General features: G+C 45.4%; 1 protein-coding gene across 2 annotated transcripts in view; it reads right to left on the bottom strand.

Annotated features, from left to right (window-relative positions):
* Positions 1–14,905, bottom strand: part of CTDSP1 (CTD small phosphatase 1) — a 168,925-nt gene that overhangs the window by 27,159 nt on the left and 126,861 nt on the right. For both annotated transcript variants that reach the window (XM_085650030.1, XM_085650029.1), the window contains exon 6: positions 5,135–5,320. In XM_085650030.1, coding sequence (XP_085506156.1) covers positions 5,135–5,320 — 186 coding nt within the window. The remainder of the gene's footprint in view (positions 1–5,134; positions 5,321–14,905) is intronic.

Here is a 14,905-nt window from a genome sequence, read left to right as displayed (position 1 = left end):
GCAGCAACGTCCCGGCCAGACTCCAGCATGTTGTAAAATCAATACAAATTAACTAGTGTGTTCCTGCGACCACTCAATTATACCATCTGCAGTAAAAAAAGGTGTCTCAGTCATCCCGTGCCACTGCTGGAAAAGAGTTCTGCACTTGCGTCCAAGCCACTGTGCGGGGGGGGTGGGGGGGAGGAGCTGAATCCAGGTCGGGCCATGGTATTGTTCTTTTGTTTGCAGAGGCGACAAAATTCCTGCGCCTCTGTTGGGTTTTCGAAGATGCGTGTCCAGCCATCCACATCCACTTTAAGTCTGGCAGCATGCCATAGTGGAGCCCAAGATTCCTCAAAGCGGCCTTGACAATTTAGAACCTTGCCAATCTATATCCCCTTTTTCCCCTCGCCAGCCGAAGAATAGTGTCTCTGTCTCGGAAGTTTAGGACACGTGCCACAATGGGTCTGGAGGGGAAGGCCGGGGTTAGGGCGAGGGCATAACTATCTGTGTGCCCTCTCGATCACAAAGCCACTGGTGAAGGCCTCCTTCCCAAACAGGTCTAGCAACATAGTCTCAACGAACCGATCCATTCGCGGGTGGATGACGATTCTGGGACCCCAAAAATACGGACGCTGTTTCGACGACTGCGCGCTTCCAAGTCTTCGTTCTTGGCAGCGACCTCCTTCAAAATGCGTTCCACGCGGTCAAGTCGTTTGACGGACTGAGCCGTCCTGTCCTCAATGTCGGTGATGCGCGCCTCCGCCACGTCCAGCCGCCTGTCATGCACTTGGACTTTGGCACCAAGGTTAGCGAGGGATTTGTCTACAGCACAGCTCTTTGCAGCAACTCCGATGAGTTGGTCAGGGCCAGCCGGCGCTAGGCTAGCCAGCAGGACACGCGGTGGGCTATGAGGGAGCCGCCATCTTAGCCGGTCATGGGAGCCGTGACGGGTTGAGATTGAGCAGTGGCGGGCAACAATCTATGGGGACATATAGGGGAAGATCGTGCAGCTCGCCATAGGCCGTGCAGCACCGAGCTCCAGGTGCAGAGAGCATAGAGCAGAATGGGGTGAGCAGGTCGGGCCCAGACCCACAGGTGGCAGCGCAGCACGTCTTACCCCGGTAGCGATCCGGCCGCCTCCTCAGTGCAATAGGCGTGGGGTCTATGAGTGCCCGGGCCGGCTGCCGAAGGACGCACTCCCCTCCTCTCATAATCCTCGCCCCGGGCGCGTGCAGAGCCAAAAGCCGGGACCGCCGATTGCGGAAAGGAGCTCCGGCCGCAAGATCAGCGCACCGGAGGGGGGTGTTGAGGCGCTCTCCAGGGCGGGTGGCAGTTACCGCTGCAGGCGGGGACGGGTCAGGGCAGACGAGGTCCATGCAAGAAGGGACGGGCCTGGGACTTCAAGGCCGCGCCGCAAACCCGCAGCTCTCCGTTTGGTCGCGCCAGGGCGCCCAGCAGTTCTATTTTGCCATCGGAGGGTGCAGCAGCGGGTTAGGCAGCCATGGCGATGCGGCAGGCCGTCGGTGGTGAGGTTAGCCACAGGAACCCGCAGTTTTGCTGGAGGTCCGGACAGAGCTTCAAAGCCGAGCAGCCATCTTGGTCGCCGGCTTGGCCACGCCCCCCTCTATATATTAGTCTTCATTCTGAGGGAACAATTCTTAATGGTTTTCTTTTCAACAGCATTCAAACTTTGTGGTTGTAGTTTTACTGATGAACCCAGCCTAATTAAAGCAAACTGCATTATGAGGTTATTCTTCATGTTCTTGCATAAAAATGCATTTTTAATTTGACAATGAACTGTTCCTCGTGGAAAGCAACAGACCTTATTCAGTAACAAAAGACAAAATAAATACTTTCAAGAGTACTCACGTCAAAAGGCTCTGTAAGTGAGAATATATATTTTATGTACACAAACCACAGTGATGTACACTTTAGACCCAGACTGACAGTGTAGGAACCTCTGTGTAGAAGTAGAGGGCGATATGATCAGGGTGAAACATATGAAAAATGAATGCCTACTCAGACAGTAGGGTGAGTATAACAGCATATGTGAAAAAGTAGGCAAGTACTACTATCCTCTGTTTACATAGCCATTTTTGCTGCATCACTTTCTGTGGGAAGGAGAGAGGTGGAACTTCTGTCCCATGATGGAGCTATACAGATCCTCCTGACCTATGGTGGTGAGAGGCAGATCCTCCTGACCTATGATGGAGAGAGGCAGATCCTCCTGACCTATGATGGAGAGAGGCAGATCCTCCTGTCCTATGATGGAGAGAGGCAGATCCTCCTGTCCTATGATGGAGAGAGGCAGATCCTCCTGTCCTATGATGGAGAGAGGCAGATCCTCCTGTCCTATGATGGAGAGAGGCAGATCCTCCTGACCTAGGATGGAGAGAGGCAGATCCTCCTGACCTAGGATGGAGAGAGGCAGATCCTCCTGACCTAGGATGGAGAGAGGCAGATCCTCCTGACCTAGGATGGAGAGAGGCAGATCCTCCTGACCTAGGATGGAGAGAGGCAGATCCTCCTGACCTAGGATGGAGAGAGGCAGATCCTCCTGACCTAGGATGGAGAGAGGCAGATCCTCCTGACCTAGGATGGAGAGAGGCAGATCCTCCTGACCTAGGATGGAGAGAGGCAGATCCTCCTGACCTAGGATGGAGAGAGGCAGATCCTCCTGACCTAGGATGGAGAGAGGCAGATCCTCCTGACCTAGGATGGAGAGAGGCAACTCTTTCTGTCCTGTGATGTAGAGAGGCAGTCTTAGTGCATGAAGAGGCAATATGACTTCCTATAAGACACGACTATTGGATGAGTTGGAGGAGCCCAGGTTTTGCTATCCATAGGAGATAAAATTTACATATAAGGATTGTAAATGGGAATCCTTTAAATAATCTGGGATACTAATGCTAAAAATCTGGGATGGCCTAGGAAACTAAAGGGCCCCTTGCTGGACAACCTTAGGAATGTAAACGTCGGGTATTAATTCAGTGTCACAACACATAGTAAGACTTCCCCCACCACCAGGCAGAAATGAACACATTTATGGTAATTTCTGCCCTGGGTTTCCAGTACCTAAAAAGAAATCTGGGGGAGGTTGTATCTGAACTGCTTCCACACACCCCGACTCTTGGGCCACATACTCCCCAATGAATTCCAGAAGTTGGCTCCAAGCCAGAGATTGCAGATCGAGTCTTCTCTGGGGATTTACCATTTGCCAAGAGAGTTCTCAATTAGATACAGCAATGGCCGATGACATTAGTACATCCTGGTCTTTGCAGGAAGCTGTTTTTCTGGATATGGGACGATGCCAATCACCCACTGCAACACTGTCCTTGTCTCACCAATTAACCCTCTATGGGTTGCCTTAGTAAATCAACTACAAGCAGATGTCTTACATTTTTCTGTTGCTGGAATTCTTCAGCGTTATGTACTCATCACAACAGTAAACTACTCTATCCTTCCAAGACTCTCACAATAACTAACTAATCATGTATTTTGGTAACTTTTTGAAGAAAAACTCCTGACTTTCATAAAATCCTTTAAAAACACTTTCAGTGGCGTGGATGTCAGTGGCCCCTGGTCAACTTAATTTAAAATGTTATTTCATGTTTTGGTTTGAGCAAATCAATGTTTTTTACTTCACTTTTCAAAATGGTGCTGCAGTCGTTTCGGGTCACCAGTGCTCTGAGCGATACAATTATTCCCCAACATCGAATTCTACTGCACAACAAAACGCTTCTGTTCCCCACACATTCTAGTCACCATGTCTTTAGACTGAGAAAGTGTGCAGCTCTCCCTTTATCAAGCAGCAATGAATATACATCGAACAGATCTTGTGGCTGAGAAAAAGAAGGACCCATAGTGATGCCCATTATAGCTGCACAGAGTGGGGAGCGGAGGAATTTATTGACAGGTGTTTGTCATTTTAGAAGTTTTCCTATGCATCCTCACAACAAAAACTGAAAACAAGCCATCAGTGATGGTTAGTAGACTCAATAGCGACTGGGGCAGTGAAGACCGATACAGAGTACAGACTGTACCACCCTCATACCCACCCAGGAGTCTTGTATAGGACTCATTGGCATTGTCCTTCACTGGGTCTCCTCCCATGTTTCCAAACAACACTGGTTTGTTCACATGGGCACCTCCAGGTCCCAAGAGATCTCCATCCCCTGTGGAGCCCCTCCCAGGGTTCCATACTGCCCCAGATCATCTTCAACCTCTACAAGAAGCGGCCTGGGGCTCTTCTCACAGATAACATGGAGATTCACCGCCAGGCTGATGATAAACAACTCTACCTGAAAGCCTCCTCTGATTCTGGCACCAAACACCTCAAACACTACCTGCACATCATCCAGACCTGGATGTCCAGCACCGACCTGATGCTCAACCACACCGAGACAAAATTCAATTATCTGCCAAGAAAATAAAAGACAGCACAAACCTGGCTTAAGGACATGAAACTTGATGGCTTTGATCACAACTTTCAGTGAATGCAAAGTCACTTGGATTTACCTTGGACACCAACCTCTCCCTTAAAGAAGACATTGCTAAAATCACAAAGACGGCCTGGTACCAGCTTTCTGTTATAAAGGAAATAAAACCGTCTTCCAGAAAGCAAATTCAGAACTGCTAATCACGGCCTGGTACTCTCGCCTCTGGACAGTGGTTATGCCCTACTCCACACCGACACCCCTCAAGGGCATCCTATATGCTGCATCTCTTCCCCTCCAAGGCCTGAAGAAATATGACCACATCACCCCATTTCCTGATGGAACTCCATTAGTTTTTGCACCCCATACCATCTTCAAAACCAGCTGAAACATTTACAAAGCCACGACAACAGGCACCCCTGCTTATTTTGCAGTCAAGCTCACCACGTCTTTTAGTTTTCAGCACACCCACAGCAAGGACATTATCAGACTGCACACTAAAGTGTAAAGACAACAAAAAAGAAGAAAAAAACAAGGCTGCAGGCCTTTTTCTATCTATGCACCAAGAATCTGAAACAACATCCCCCTATTGCCTCCTTCGAAGGGGAACACAAGCAACCCCAGACCTGTTACAGCCTAGTTGGGTGTCATCTGGGAGGTTGTAGTTTCCCTCCTGCAAAGCATACTTTTTTCTACACCGATGCTCCGATACGTACAGCATTATCTGGATGGAAGATATAAGAGGCAGGCGAGTTGTCGATGATGATCAGCTTATTTAAATCTCGCCCCAGCCGGCTCAGGTCCTTAACATAGTTCCCTCGGTGGAAGACGCAGGATTCCCGGAAGAGCCGAGAGCGGAAAGCACCCCACTTGTCCAGCAGGTCGGCCACTGGGTCGGCATACTACACAAACAAAATAGAGAAACAATTGAATGAGGTCTCCAGACTTTGCCTTTTTAGGAGTTAGACATGAAAACAATATGCATCGCAATACTACTTCAAGCAGGTTCTGTCATTTACAACGACACTTATTTCGATTCATGTCTCGCGGAGTACAAATATCTGGAAATAGACAGTTTATGAGTACATATGTATACTGGAAACTAACGCATGTGAGGCTACAACAGCATTTGTTATACCCTAATATGACTGAAGGAGGTTTGTCTCAAAGGCTCTTTTTCCCTCACAGGCTCTTATTGCCTCACATCCTGTCCAAATTACTGACCTTAATGTGCAACTCTCTCCCCTAGCCCCTTACTGGCACAGATAAATTCAACCTTCTCTTAACTCGCACCAACTCCTCTCTAGCTCCTACAGAATCGAATTATTGCAACACTAAATGTTTTTGATTGGCTCACAAATTGTTAAGTGGTATGGACTGGGCAAAACCTGCCTTTCATTTTACAAATAATACAAGCAGCACATGGGTGTGAACTGTTTTTTTGCACAGTGAAGAAAGCATTCACGGAGTGCACAGCATACGAACTACGTAACACTGGATCAAGGAAACAGCAACTCAAATTTATACAAAACGACAGAACCATAACTATTTTTTTTTTTTCTTCAATGGTTAATGTAAATACATCTTTAAAATTTTACTATAGCCTTATAGCCCGCCGTATCAGGCTATACCAGCTATTAAAGGCCCACTCCCTCGTTAAAGGCCCGAGCCGAAGGCGAGGGACTTTAACAAGGGACGCAACTTTAATAGCCCTGCTACGAAGGGCTATAAGACTATTAGAACATTCTTCCCTAGTGGCAGAATTTTCTAACAAATTAAACAAAGGCTTCTCGAAGCGCGAGGTGATTTAAATCCCCTCGAGCTCCGAGAGGCCTTTGTAACACATTGGAATGTTGCTCTGTGGGCCTTTACCAGCCCGTAGAAGCAGGGAGCGCTCCATTGTCTTCAATGGAGCTCCCAACATTCCAATGTTCTAATATGCTTTTAGGTATTGAATATTTAACAAGACTTTGATACAGGTATTAGGACGACAGGATAACATCTCATTTGGTTCTACTTCCAAAGGAGAACCAAAACTGGCTTTGTTTCAGAAGCGGTCAGAAAACAGAAGAGGGCTTGCTCCTCCAAATTTAAGACTGTGCTGCATTTACCTCCTGCCCTTCCGGCAATTAAACACAGAAGGTGGGGCCCTTTTGGACATACAGGAGCCACAACCCCAGAGTCCAATGACAAAGCGTTGTGATGGACTCTGATTGAATCGTGGAAAATGCAAAAATTGAAGTTTCCAGATATACTCATACGCAAGTGAGTTGAATCAAAAACAGACTTAAAAGCACGAAGATATCTTGGAACATAGGATCCAGGCCTAGGGTAACACGAATGGAAATGGAAATTGAAGAGAAAGAAAGAACAGATAGAAACAGGCTCTGAACTTCCTTTATTAAAGTCCCGCTTCATGTGCCTTGAAGGAAGGGAGTGCTTTTGACACTCCGCATTTAAAGAGGTTACATAGTTCAGCGGCTGCAAGCACATCCCTGTGCACATCCAGAGACTCAGGGTAAAAGGAACAGTTTAAGTTATTTTGATGTGTCAGGTTACACCCTGTAAATTCAGATGTCTTTGTTTGTAGGGTTGATACACTAGTGGATAACACAAGGGATGACCTCTATGCGTGAAAGCCTGTTTTTATAAACACTGATTCTACCTCCCCTACACTGCACTATGTACCCAGCTGGCCCTCTCATACATTTTGTTGCCATCAAACGACTGCGTCTCCTCTTCATTTTCCCTGTTGCAATATCCTGGCACATCTCTTCCTGGCCACGTCACTTAGTATCCGGTTCTCAAGATTTCATGCAATACCATCCCACCAGCTCTCCTGCACCAACCTAGACAAGTGGAAGTTATCACACTGCAGATGACTGACTGGTCTACAACTTCTGCATCTGACAGACCCGGCTACAACTGCTGCAGCGGACAGACCCGGCTACAACTTCTGCAACTGACTGGCCTGGCTAGATCTTCTGCAACTGACTGGCCTGGCTAGATCTTCTGCAACTGACTGGCCTGGCTAGATCTTCTGCAACTGACTGGCCTGGCTAGATCTTCTGCAACTGACTGGCCTGGCTAGATCTTCTGCAACTGACTGACCTGGCTAGATCTTCTGCAACTGACTGACCTGGCTAGATCTTCTGCAACTGGCTGACCTGGCTAGATCTTCTGCAACTGGCTGACCTGGCTAGATCTTCTGCAACTGACTGACCTGGCTAGATCTTCTGCAACTGACTGACCTGGCTAGATCTTCTGCAACTGACTGACCTGGCTAGATCTTCTGCAACTGACTGACCTGGCTAGATCTTCTGCAACTGACTGACCTGGCTAGATCCTCTACAACTGACTGACCTGGCTAGATCCTCTACAACTGACTGACCTGGCTAGATCTTTTGGGTTGACCTGGTACCAAAGCACTAATGAAGAGATAAAGACGTAAACACTGGAATAAGGGGACCGCCAACCAGACATGGCGCATACTGTCCTACCAGGAAGAGAATCCAATGGTGGCAAAGCAATTAAAACCCTTCTTTGTAAGTGCAAGTCAATAGGCGTCTCTACCAGGCAAGGATTCAATGTAACTAAATGCCATATTTAGCACGAATCCGAAGTTATGACACAATTCTACAATATCTTTAGTTTGTTGATTGGAAACTTGTGAGACTATACAGTCTCACCTCAGGGACCCGATCAAACGTTAATTTCAGATTTTTTTGTAAGCTTCCATCTTAAAATATCTGCGCCATTTTAACAAAAGGTGTGTGATGGGTCAACCTCAGGAGGAACTGGATTCCAGGATCTTCTGATCCCGGTGAGGTCAGGGGTATTAAGACCTCCAAATCGTTCTTTAAGGGCAGTCATTCTCCTGATATAGGAGACCCACTAACTAGACTCCAAGCAGTTCCTTTTTAATCTGCTAGCAATAAAGCTCCTAAAACATGAAATCTCCGATCTCACCAGGTAATTCAGATTTTGTCAGCTAATGACAAAGGAAGCGATCGTTAGTTTCTTCCATACGTAGAGTAAGTTGATTGTTCTTGTGTACCGCTCTCACAGCTGTGGAGCGATACGGACAAAGCATTAATGCACAGTGTACAACTAACTCAAGATTTGTTTTAGGGCACGAGTAAATCATTGAGTTCTGGATGAATTGCGTCAGAGATAACTTCACGCGACCTACCATACCATAAGCCTGGAACTTGCCACATCCCCTATATTTACCTCCCTCTACCCCAACTGCAGTATCTGAATAATTATCTTTATTCCACTTAATAGCGTCCAGGGGACCCTGCGACCATGTGCTATTCAATAACACCTGGGCACCTATGAACAGAATAACGGAGTTTATTATGCATCGCTTTTGGTGGATGTTGAAGTCTTAAGAATACAACTAGCCTCTTAGTACCTCGGGAGCCTCCAGCATGCACATTAATGTCACTTCTCTGCCAGACCCGGGACAAACCACTGCTTGTAGGAGGAAAAAACAAAAAAAGGACAATTAGGCATGAGCAGTGTATGTCATAGTCTGTTACACTACTCATAGGCACACGACACCAGAGTAAAGCAAGGCGGGGTGCTGCTCTTCTTTGACTTTCAGCGAGTTCTTGTGAAATCTTCACGCCACTCGTCTGAGCTGCTAAAACACGTGAGGGTTAGACTTGCGTGCAGCGACCAGTCTACAATCTAAGGGGTTTATAACATTTCAACAACAAGGTCTCTTGGTGCAGTCAGTCCCCTCACATTGCAACGCAAGACTCAATCACTTTAGTATTAAAGTTAAAATCCATCCCATTCAGCCTTGCTGCGGCCTAATGTGATAGCCATGCATCGCTTATAAATCGCTTCACTGTCCGATTGAGCAATGATCAGCTGTACTGCGAGATGGAGCACCCTGAAAAGTGCAATGTAAAGAAAAAGTAGCCCCTGCAAGTAGGTGAGAGTTCCTGTAGGCAGGGAAAAGTAAAAAGCATACAGAGCCTAGGGCAACTCACAATGCTTCATCTAAAGCACAATCAAACGTACAGAAACCTATAGGGGCAACAACACAATTGTGAATGACAATACGTAAATGTATTCAAATCATTCATAAAATCTGGACAGTGCAAAACGTGTTACATGCAAATTGACATCTACACTGCACTCATCTCTACATTAACACTCAATTCAACGACATCAGTAAAGCAAGGTACACAGACAAAAACATGAACACATATATAAAGGAAAGCACTACAGTTTGTGCTTAATGCTTGTAATACAACAATGTTCCATAAGGACTGATGATATATAACAAATAGAATTATTCAATCAAAAAGACAGTGAGTTGACAATAGAATTTTTCATCATCTACGTGTACTTTGGCACCGAGTACCTTCTTCAGGAAAGCCACTAGAAACACTTGTATGGTACCTGTAATAATATAGAAAATATTGTCCCTAAGGGGGATATTGCATAAATTAGAAGAAAATGACAATGCTGGTGTCTATAGGCCAACTAGGATGAAAAAATTAAAGAAAGAAGACAAGTTAAAGGCTTAAGTGCACCAAAGCTTGTGGTGAATAGAAAGGTATGTGACAAGTATTAATGCACTGTAAATACACCCCAAAGCCAGATACCATGTGTCAAACAATGAAAGTGCTCAGCAGCGAAGCTTACAAACATGTAAAGGAATATGACAGAAACAACCAAATATGAACCTGTACCGATGCGTAACCGCAAAGGACTTTGGAGGAAAGTCCTAAATCTCATAGTTTGGAATATGAAGATGCCTGTAATTAGTAAAAAAACGGGATGCATGAACATAAACAGAATGAAATTGCACAGTCATGAAAGCCCTGCCGTGAAATGGACACACCAAGCCTTTTAAAATGATGCAAGTAGGCTAGGGTATTACCTCTGTGGGTCCGACCCGCAGTCACAAGATGGCGAGATGGATCGGTGTCCAAGGATGGAGAATACAAAACGTATGAACTTATATGAACACAAATGAAGAGGCACACGTGCCCCCGGGATACCTAGCAGAAATACAATAGTGTAACCATGGCTGCTTTTAAGGTATGTGGAGCCAAAATAAAGGGGACAGTCGTATATCGACTCACCGACCGGACATAAGTTGGGAATATGCAAGTGCTAATGCCACAAGTGTTAAACGGTAAGCAATGGTAAAGACAGATATCTGCAAAGGGGGATGTACAAAGTCTGTGCTTTAGCGTCCACCTATGTAGAATTAAAGACAAACGTATATGTCACACAGCGGGTGAGAATTGCATGAGGTGATGACCAGCAGGTGAGAGGATCATGTGAGCTGGACTGCCGGACGCGGGTCTCACATGGAGAAGACGCTGGACCAATGCTGGTTAAAAAGCTGAAAAAACAGCACTTCCAGTTGATGTGATGACGTACGGGTAAATTCCAACAGAAACAGTGGCTTCAACGGCGGCCATGATGTAATGCGTAAATAAGTGTATGAAGAGAAGCAAAATGTAAAGTGGCATAACCTGTACCATTGGGGTTCTGGAAATTGTGGCAAAAATGATAAAGACTTTGAGAAGGCATTGCAATGAATACATAAAAGGGGCTGTAGAGAAAAGCCCCAGAGAACGGACAATGGTGCAACGATATAACTGTTAAGGCAGGCACTGGAATGGTAGAATTCTATGAAGAAAGAGAATTCGAGAAAAACTGGGATGCTGAAGAAATATAGCCTTCATTGGAACAGGTCACTAGTTTCTGAGGGAATACCTAGTACAATCAATGGAGGGGCAGGACTCACACTGTACGGGGAAAAAGGAAAAAGAATAAGCATGAATATGAATATATGAAAGAGATTAGCCTGTATTATAACATTGTTCCCCAGCGATTTCCTGGTTCAATCCATGTGGAGCGTGTCTAAAGTGAAAATCAAGTATACTTCTCTCCGTTTGCGAACTTCGTCAAGGTTGCAGCCTGGTTTGTTGTCAATTTTCTCTAGGATGAGCCAGTCAATATCTTCAGGTTTATGTCCAACTCTAGGTAGTGTTTTACAAGGGGTGGGGGGTGGGAGAGAGAATATTTCGGAGTATGAATTGCGGACCGATGCTCAAGGAGACATGTTGCTAGAGAGCGACATGATTCACCTACATACCGAACCTTGCCTGGGCAAACTAAAAGATCGATGATATTTTTTGTTTTGCAATTCGTGAATATCGAGTGTTACAGTATATTTGCTGTATTCAAAAGCTTTAGTCACTATTGCAGTATCACACGCTTTGCATTGAGGCATTTACGGTTGCCCACAATAGACCTTGGTCCGTCAGTGGTTTTTTGCATGAAGGGTGCATTTGTTTTTAAGCAAGAGTGGGCCACATGGTCCTTGAGATTCTGGTTATGCCCATGGGCAAACACGGGGTGAGGTAAAGTCTGATTTTGTCCATTACCTGTATTTAAAATGTGCGTATTCGCACATATGATCTGGCGTATCTGGTCATTGAGAGTAGAATGTCTCGTGACACACACAAGTTTGGGTTCCCCCTTATGTTTTTGATTATTAAGGAGGTGGTCTCTATCATAGAATTGGGCAAGTTTGTAGGCCGTGGGTACTAATCTCTTAGGGTATCCCCTTGTGATAGATTTTGTTTTCATCTTGATGGATCTAAAGTCAGTTTCTCAGATTAGTGCAATTGCGCTGCAGGCGGAGGAACCGTCCCAGAGGGATGCTTTCTTTTTGTGATCTGGGTCGATAGCTGCTGGAATGCAACAAAGGGTTCCTGGCTGATGGTTTTACAAACAGATCTACTTCCATTTGGTGATGTCGGATCTGAATATCCAGGAACTCAACCATCTGAGGACTACTGTGGGCAGTGAATTTCAAGTTAGTGCCACAAAGATTGATCCAATTAAGGAATTCAGTCAAAGTTTCTCGTTCACTGCACCAAATGAAGATGATGTCATTGATCAATGGGTGACTGATTCAAAGAAAGGAGGCACCTCACTGTGGATTAATCTCTGTTCGGCTTCAGCCATATTGATGTTAGCTACAGGGGGGGCACAGGATGCCCCCATGCTGACTCCATGGATTTGTCTGTAAAGGCTACCTTTAAATTCAAAAGTGTTTTCTTCTAGTACCACACGCAAGATGTCTAGGATGAAGGTGCAGGAAGCAAACGATATGGTATTCCACGATAAACCAATGTACTGCTTCTAAAGCTTTTTGTGGGATACTACTGTATAGAGAGTCTATGTCAAGGGTGACAAGAATAGCTCTATTAGCATCAACGGAGAGATCTTCCACTGTCTTGATCATGTCTTTGGCATCTTGAACGCAAGTTACAATTTTTGGAATAGAGGGACGTGAGACTGAATTTACGTATTTTGACATAGGCTCAGTGATTGAGCCTATGGTAGGGACAATTCGTCCATACTGTTTCTGTGCATTTTGGGCACCTCATAGATGCTAGCCACGCAGGGATGGCGAATGTTAGGATAACCATACTCCTTTTGACAGATGGCACCCTTATCTAGAGTCTTTTTTGTGAAGGAGTGGGTATTCCTTTTTACTCCAACAGTAGGATCACTTTGGACTGGTAAATAATGTTTCTGGTTGTTTAGAAGAGCACCCTGAATAGTGAGCACTGTTTGAGTTGTTCTCACTAACACTTCAATGCCCAAACCTAACCATTAGGGGCTCTCAGGAACCTGTGTCACCATGCACCAAACACAAACGTCCAAAACACCACATGAGCAAGAACACACAACTAACAGCTCGCTGCCCCAGTCGGCTACTGAGGGATTCCAACAGCGGCTAATAACCAGCCAACAAAGCATCTTAGTCAAGGTTCTTTGAGCAGGTAAACAAATCTATCAAATACAGCAGATTACGTTATGCAGACCAACAAGCGCTCTCCTGCCCGCAACTCGCACCTCATACAACCATACCCCACAGAACGCGTTAGATAAACTACATCACACAGACAAATGGCATCAAAGCTATAGAGGTGCACAAGCCCAATAACTCTTACCCTTCAGGCATACAAAAACAACTGGTCACCCCTGTGGAGAGGGTTAAATGGCAAACCCAGTGACCACCCAGACTCTTTGTCAATGAGAAATCGCAGAAACATGCGCAAAGGTACCCGGACAATGAAAGCGCTATGCGGCCATAGAGAAATGCGCTATGAAAATGCTAGTAACATACCACAACAGGTTATGTTATTAGCACACTATAATCAATGCAGTTGCAAGAATCCCAATGAATACAATAATGAATAAAAACGATAACAAATAGCAATTTCGATACATATACAGAAAAATGCTAGACCCCACCACATTAGCTTCCCGCTCACACAGTGATATGGACGGTGTGTGCAGGAGATAACCAGAGAGTATTTACAACTTCAGCCAGTTTAATAGGTACCATACTAGGCACTAGCACAGGTGAATCTAGTTCGTAGTTGGAGCGCACTGGCAGCAGAGGTAGCAGGAATGATCATTAAACAGTGCACATATAGAACAGGGCGCACTCCGCGATTGGATACTGCACTCCATTTGCAGCATGGGAATTGCAGTTTTGTGTTGACATTTTAACAATACTGCTAATATAACAAGCATTGGCATAGCCATTAGGTCTTACCTTTGGGACCTTATAAGTGCTTAGTTGTGCAGCACAATTTCCTTGGTGCAACAACATCAAATGTTGCATGGCTAAGCACTTATAAGGGCCCAAAGGCAAGACCTATTGGCTATGCCAATGCTTGTTCTTTCTACCAATGGAGAAACATTCCTAAAGCATCGTTTCAGGAATGCGCTTTTGAGATTTTTGACAAAAGCAGCCTTGACACAGTCCTTTTAAGTCGTGCCAAAGCCGGACCAGACAGCACTGGGTGCAAGGCTCCTGACTAGGGAAGTAACTGTTGTCAAGGTATTTTAGGAAAACATTGCACAGATTTTCAAGGCAGGATTACGTTGGTTTCTTAGCGCAATTTTGCACCAACGTTTGGAGATTACATGCCACGCACTGCTTAGACAGTTTAATTTCACTGAATTTAGGACTGACCGGTGCAAAATGTAGTCTTATCAATGACTACTCAGTGCCACTAGAACATTGCACCAGTGCAATCAGTCTAGGAATGAGGGTGCAAAATCGCATCATCACTAGTGCCTTTTTTTGTAACCCAGTCCCAGGAAATGCTCGTTGTTTTAGCACCTTCATGCTGCCACAATATTTACAAATGGTTGTAGATGGGACAGCCACCTATGATGTGAATCTCTAATTGAACATTAAAAACATGTTTTATGTGGAAATAATTTTTTGACTCGCTAGGAAATGCTGTATTCAGATCCCTGGCTCTTAGAGCGGGCCAGCATATTTTAGTAAATAAGTCATTGTCTTCCAATTATGGAACTGTTCACAAAACAGGAGTCGGCATCGACCCACACTCGGGGGATGGTGCCAGACGAGAAGCGGGAGACCTGCGTTTCTTGGCACCGTCGCTCACCGTGGA

The sequence above is a fragment of the Triturus cristatus genome, chromosome 3_2, assembly GCF_964204655.1.
Source record: "Triturus cristatus chromosome 3_2, aTriCri1.1, whole genome shotgun sequence".
NCBI classification, from domain to species: domain Eukaryota; kingdom Metazoa; phylum Chordata; class Amphibia; order Caudata; family Salamandridae; genus Triturus; species Triturus cristatus.
This window is presented reverse-complemented; position numbering and strand designations above follow the sequence as displayed.